Genomic DNA, 7,219 nt, shown 5'->3' with positions numbered 1-7,219 from the left:
ATTTGGGGAAAACAAAGGGAAATCCAACGTGGATTTCAGGTGTTTTTTTTTTAAATATCCAGCAAAGGGCATTTTCGGCATATTATAAATGAGATATCCTTCTTATCAATTTTGATACTTTGCTTGAGTAGTGGGCTTAATTTTGTTAGATATATGGACCATTTGTTAATTTTTTGGCCCAAAACACAATTCTCCCATATAAAAAATGTCTTGAAAATGTGCCACCACGATGCATATGGTGGGAACTTTGCTTCAAGAAAAAGGGTCGCAAAAGTACTTCAATAAGGACTATATTGGAGTTCATAATGTTTTATCTCCAAAGGAATCATTAACCATCAAGTGTGAACCATAGTGTGTACAGCATATACTTGTCGTTTTGCTCCCCTTATGTTTATGTTTAAATCATGAGGTAGCAAAATATATAGTTGTCTTTCATAATACCACTCATGTGATTACAGAGAGACAAAGTAGGGCCATGCGCATGAGGCCCAGACTTGATCCACGATGCATTCGTCTTATTCATAGGATCTCGCTAGGTTGATCTGACAGGATGCATCGTCGTCTTTAGGATGATGCACAGTACTCCAAAACATAAAAATACACTAATTGATAGTGAGTCTTACCAAACATGATATTTGCTAGGTATATGATATGTGATCTATATCCCAACTTTCTTCGTGAACTCCACCACCAAATCATACATCTTATGTTGGTGAGGAAGAGATCTGGACACGAACTCCTCCTCCATACACCTCTTACCCCATGCCACCAACTTGGGACACTCGGCCTCTATGCTGAAGTTCCCAAAAGCCTCAAATGTGTAGAACCTGGAGTAAAATGGGAGAAAAGCAATGTCCAGAAACCCCAAGCTCTCACCACCAAAGTAAGGATAGGATTTAAGCTCTCCTTCCAATAGCTTAATCCTATCTAGGAATTCCTTCTTGCTGGCCTCCTGCTCTGCTCCTTTGGCTGTCCACAGCTTCTTACTGCATGGGTATACCTGAATCAAATTTTAAAAGTTAATGTTCTTATTCATCTGAACTAGTACAGCAAATTAAACAAGTATATATATTGGCAATTAAAAGGAATGGAATTATGAAAATCAAGGGGCAAGAAAAGGAGAAATGAGTTAATTAAGCACCATTTTGTCTATGAAGTCAGCCCAGAACTTTGCTTGTGCTTTTTGGTAAGGATCAGATGGCAGCAGAGGACATCTATCCTTCCAAACCTCATCGATGTATTCAACTATTATCAAGGACTCGCATATGGGCTTACCGTTGTGAATCAAAACGGGAATCTTTTTATGAACTGGATTCATCTTCAAGAGCAGAGAGCTTTTATCTCCAGTCAAGTCTTCTTCCTTTCCCTCATACTCGACCCCCTTGGCTGCCAAGGCAAGTCTTACCCTAATCCCAAAAACGCTTGGAAAGAAATCTAACAGAACTATTTGGTCACTGTTGGCCATGGCTGCAACACACGGAAGTTGAAGTACTGGATATTCGATCTGATTTCAGATGGAAGGAAAAGCGATGGTGCTGAGAGTCTTTATTTCTGCTTAGGTTATTGTCTTCTGGTTGTGTTATCTTAATCTGAGTTAATCTTCCAACTATTCTTAGAATTCTTAATTAAATAATGCCAACGTCAGTGCTTACGTAGGCATTCATTTTCCAAAGAAGACAGACTACATTGACTAAGAAATTTACAAGTCACTTTTTTGTCCCTTTAAAAACATTTATTATTTAAAATAAATTTCTCAAAGATTTTTTATTAAGATATGCTTGGGTTCAATCACACAAATTAATTTATGTTATCTTCGATTAAGAAGTATAAATGTATACAGTGTTAATATGTATAGAAATTAATTATTATCCTAACGGTGATAGCCTTTATGCAAATTAATCCTACATAGAGACATCGTGTGAATCGAGGGTGTTATTATTACTCGAATTTCTTTATCCTAATTAAATTTTTGAGAATAAATATATCAATTTGATAACTTAAGTATAATTTAATTTAAAATCAACTTAAATAAATTAAACATGTTTTACCAAACATCTTCTTAATATGATTCAATATGAATTAGTAACTTAATTTAAGTTATTAAATAGATCAAATATGTTTAATAACATTTCTTAATATTTTAATTGAGAGTCAAAAATAATTTTAAGTATTAAGTTAGTTTGATTATTTTTAATCTCAAATCTCTTTTATTTAGGTATCTCATAAGCCAAATGAGGAGATCCAACCGTTTGTGTTTGATGTACCTCATAAGCCATTGATGGAAATAAGCACCGATCCAAGAGTCAAGATTCAATTGGGATATCCAATGGTTGCCATATTTGTCGCACCTCTACTAAACGATGACGACAATAATCACCAATCCAAAGGCCATAAATTCATGGTGAGAGATCAAACGATTATATTCTGTGTTCTAAAAGTGTTCCAATAGTAAATATATTTGATCCAAGGGCTAGAGTTTAATTTGATCTGATCCAACGGCTGTGAGGGCTTCCCAACGAACATTCCTATGATTCAACGACCCCATTTAATAAAAATATCAATCTGGATGCATTTCAACAACCATAAATAACTCAACGATTATTTGGCCCCCGAACTGCTTATTTGGCCTGAAATTTTCTTATAAATTCCTCATTCTCATTCTATTTCATCCACATAAATGTCTCTGTGATCTTTTATTACTCCAATTTTATTTTTTATTTCTCCCAAAAAAAATTCAATTTAATTTAAATATTCAATTTAATTTTTATGCATGGTTAGATTTTACTTTAAATTACTAATATTATAAATTATAATTATATTCAATTTAAATTATTTAAATAGTACAACTTTAATAAAATTAAATAATTTAAATTAATGATTTAATTTAATATTAGTTTTACGTCAAAGTTAAGTCATTAGCATTGCATTACAATGTAATTTGTATAAATTGTTGACATTTTATAAAATCAAATATTTACTATAAATTAGTATTAACTATATATATGTTTTACAAATTCATATCTCTTATTGATATATACGATATTATTGTTAAATGACACAAATTATGATGTAGATAGATTGATTTTTCCAGCAAAATAACTTTAATATATGCCTTGTGACTTCTTTAATCAATTTTTGGATTTATTTCCAAAATTTTTACGATTTTTTTTTTTTTTATCAATTTGCATCTACCAATATTTTTTTTTTGAATTTTTCATTCCATATTATCGATATTTTTCGATACTTTAGTAAAATCAAACCACTGATATTTCCATTAAAATTAATATTGTTATCCTTGGATAAACTAAATTTGAAAATCAAACAATAAAGAAACATATAAGAGAGATTACAAAATTTTTCTAATCAAGTTTATGAAGCATAATATAATTTTCCTAAAACCCATTTTTCTTTTCCTTTAATTTCATGTAAGTAGATTTCACAATATATTCAAAGATGTTGAATCCAAACATAAAGCAAGTTGTTGGACCATATTTGTAAAATGGAATAAAGTATAATGAATGCATTTCTCTTGGCTCTTTTATGATGAGTGATCATTCGGGTGAACTCCCAATAATTTTTCCCTTAACATGAGGTTTTTGTGACTCGAACCCCATAACTATTGGCTTTGATGTTATTTATTGGATCAAACTTTGACACTCTCATCTTACAATCAATTAATATTGATTGAAGATAAATCAAATCTTTTATGACATTTGACATAACTTCTTTTAGACCTATTTTGAGAACGATCATTTAAATGACCCATTCTCAAACTTAAAAGCGAATTGTTGTACTCCAACAATAAGAATTCTACATTTTTCAATCTATGTGAAAAACTATTTGAATAGTCAATTCTAGAGTGTTATGATGTGTAGAGCCTAATTATTATCCTAATAATAAGGGTATTTTAGAGATTTTACACATGATTTGGTTACCCTATTTATATTATGTTTAGGGTAGCCAACTTTAAGAAGTTTATTTATTTATTTTTTTTTTCTTTTGCTTGGTGGGGGGTGGGTGGTATTGAGAGATAGAAAAACGCAAAAAGGAAAAAAACTATAGGGTGAGGCGTTTTGGGATTCTCTTGTACTTTCTTTTTATCATAGTGAAAATCTATAGTGGCTATAAATGGACGTAACTTTCACATTGAGAGTGAACAATTATAAATCTCGTATATTCTTGTGTTTTAATTTTTTGCATTGGTTTATTGTAGCTTTCGAAAAATAGGATTAGGGTGTTTTAATCCTAACAACTAGTATCAGAGCTTTTAGTTGTGATTGAGAGTGATGACTGGCGAAGATGATTTAACACATGGAATCATGAAGTTTGATGGTACAAATTTTGCTTTCTAAACAATGCAAATCAAAGATTTTCTATAGGTAAGAAGCTTCATCTAGCCCTTTTGGGAACAAAACCAAAGAAATGTTGGACAATGATTGGGGTCCTCTTGATATATAGGTGTTGAGAGTTAGTCGATTGACATTGTTAAAGAATGTTGCTTATAACATGACAACGGAGAAATCAACTATGGGATTGATGAAGGTATTGTCTGATATGTATAAGAAGTCATCTACAAATAATAAGGTATTTCTCATGAAGAAATTGTTTCATTTAAAGATAGGAGAAGGTGCTTCAATGGCAGCACATCTTAATGAGTTCAACACGATTGTTAATCAATTGTCATTTGTGGAAATTGATTTCAATGATGAGGTTCATGCTCTAATTCTTTTGGCATCTCTACCAAACAGTTGAGAGACTATGAGGGTAGCAATTAGTAACTCTATAGGCAGTGCCAAGTTAAAGTTTAATAATGTCAGGAACTAAATTTTTGCTAAGGAGGTTTGTAGAATTGATTCAGGTGAAGCATCAAAATCGAGTTTTGCCATTGTCGAATTTTTAAGAAGTAGGTAGGATATTTTATTTTTCTATTAAATAAAATTTGAAGTCAATAATTCAAATTTTAGTTAGGGGGTTTCTATTTTTATGCAGTAGTTACATTTTCCTATTTTATAGTTGAATTGGTTATAGAGTTGGTAACTAGTTTTTGTTGTATATCTATGTACTCATACTTTATGAAATTTAAGAAGAACAATTACTTTTCTTCTAAAAAATTACATGGTATTAGAGCCTCGTGTTCTTGATCCATTTTTTTTTTCTCATGAAAAAAACAACGATGACCAACGCAACAAGAAACTCTACAACTTCTGAAAATTCATTCGAGAGCATCTAATATGTTGCTTCAACATTGAATGACGACTCTTTTTCCCATAATTTCAACCTGCAACTCACAATTCATAAGCTCAACGGGAGGAACTATCTTAAATGGGCACAATCCATGAAATTGGCGATTGATGGAAGAGGAAAATTAGGGCATCTAATAGGTGAAGTGACACAACCTGCAAAAAATGATCCATTCTTGAAAAAAATGGCAATCTAAAAATTCCTTTGTCATTACATGGCTCATCAATTCTATGAAGCCTTATCTTTTTTTACCAACATCTAAAGAAATTTGGGTGGCTGTGCGAGACTGTTATTTAGATTTGGAGAAGTCATCTCAAATCTTTGATTTGAAGACTTGGCTTTAGCAATCCAAACAAGGTAAACGTGATGTTACTACCTATTATAACGAGATGGTGACTTTATGGCAAGAACTAGACCAATGTTATGATGATGTTCGGGAAAATTCCAATTATTGTGCTCACCATAAGAAGAGGGAAGAGAATGATTAGGTCTACAAGTTCCTCGTTAGTCTTAATCAAAATTTGGATGAAGTTAGGGGACGAATTTTGGGTCGAAAACCATTACCCTCCATTCATGAAGTTTTCTCTTAAGTTAGGCTTGAGGAGTCCTGAAGGAGAATTATGCTGTAAAATCTAGAGTCTAGTTCAAGCCAAGAACTTAGGGACTGAGCCCTTGTATCAAGAGGGTTTGACTCTAAGGAAAATAAGTAGAAGAAGCCATGGTGTGAGCACTATAAAAAACCATGGCATACAAAGGAGACTGGTTGGAAGCTTCACGGTAAACCATTGAATTGGAGGAGAAAATTTGGTGGAGATGGACATGCTTTTCAAGCCATAATCAAGAAGTGTCTAAAGCATCAAATCAATTCAAAACAGTCTTGTCCATACTCGAACCTTTTCGAGTTTCTACAAGTTCTAAAAAAATGGTTTGTTACATTTATTGATAACCATACTCGGTTAACTTAGGTTTATTTGAGGAAAAAAACCCGAGTTGGAAACAATTTTCAAAATTTTTTACACTATGGTGCAAACACAATTTCACAAGAAAATTCATATTTTTAGGAGTGATAATGGAAAAGAATATTTTAACAAAATTTTGGGAAGTTTTTTCTTGGAAACAAGAATTATTCATCGAAGCTCTTCTAATGATACTCCTCAACAAAATGGGTTAGCTGAAAGAAAAAACAAACACTTGTTAGAAGTAGCTCGAGTGTTCCTTTTTATAACTAAGGTACCTAAATTTTTTTGGGGCGAAACCTTTATTATTGCAACATACCTTATAAATCAAATGCCTAGTAAGGTTTTAAACTTTGAAACTCCTTTCAATATTTTTCATAAGTTTTATCCTATGCATAGGCCTTCATCAACTTTGCCTCTAAAAAAAATTGGGTGTACCACTTTTGTTCGCATTCATGATCACAATTGACGAAAACTTAAACCCTGAGCTCGAAAATGTGTGTTTGTTGGTTACGCTTCCAATAAAAAAGGGTACAAATATTTTGACTTTGACCTGGTTTCTTAAAAGAAATGTTTGTCACCATGGATGTAACATTTTTTGAATTAACACCATTTTCCACTACTGATCTTCAGGGGGAAGGGGGGATTGAAGATTTAGATCAATTAGAATATTTAGATTTGAGAGAATCAAGTTCAATTTGATCAAATTAAGGAATCACTAGTTGTTTATTCTCCCACACCCTTAGTTCAATTTGAGAGTCCAAATATTATTGTACTAGATTTGAGTGAATCAAGTTCTGTAAATAATGAAAATATAGATCCATCCTTAGTGTTGTCCCATAAAGATTATGACTCCAACATAACGAATTGAAGATTTAGATTAATTAGAATATTTTCAACTTAAGGAATCACTAGTTGTTTATTCTCCCACACCCTTACTTCAATTTGAGATTCCAGATATTATTGTACTAGATTTGAGCAAATCAAGTTTTGTAAATAATGAAAATGTAGATCCATCCTTA

The 7,219-nt window shown here is 32.1% G+C and overlaps 1 protein-coding gene across 1 annotated transcript; it reads right to left on the bottom strand.

Moving 5' to 3' along the window:
• Positions 1-410: 410 nt before the first annotated feature.
• On the bottom strand, positions 411-1,600 carry LOC100254264 (probable glutathione S-transferase parA-like). The gene is made up of 3 exons (XM_059735446.1): positions 1,142-1,600; positions 624-1,000; positions 411-542 (listed from the first exon to the last, which is right to left on the bottom strand). Exons 1-2 carry the CDS (start codon positions 1,463-1,465, stop codon positions 659-661), a joined length of 666 nt encoding a protein of 221 aa, XP_059591429.1. The 5' UTR covers positions 1,466-1,600; the 3' UTR covers positions 411-542; positions 624-658.
• Positions 1,601-7,219: the final 5,619 nt, after the last annotated feature.

Source organism: Vitis vinifera, chromosome 19 (genome assembly GCF_030704535.1).
Source record: "Vitis vinifera cultivar Pinot Noir 40024 chromosome 19, ASM3070453v1".
NCBI lineage: Eukaryota > Viridiplantae > Streptophyta > Magnoliopsida > Vitales > Vitaceae > Vitis > Vitis vinifera.
The sequence above is the reverse complement of the archived record's forward strand: the minus strand, read 5'-3'. Positions and strand labels throughout refer to the sequence as shown.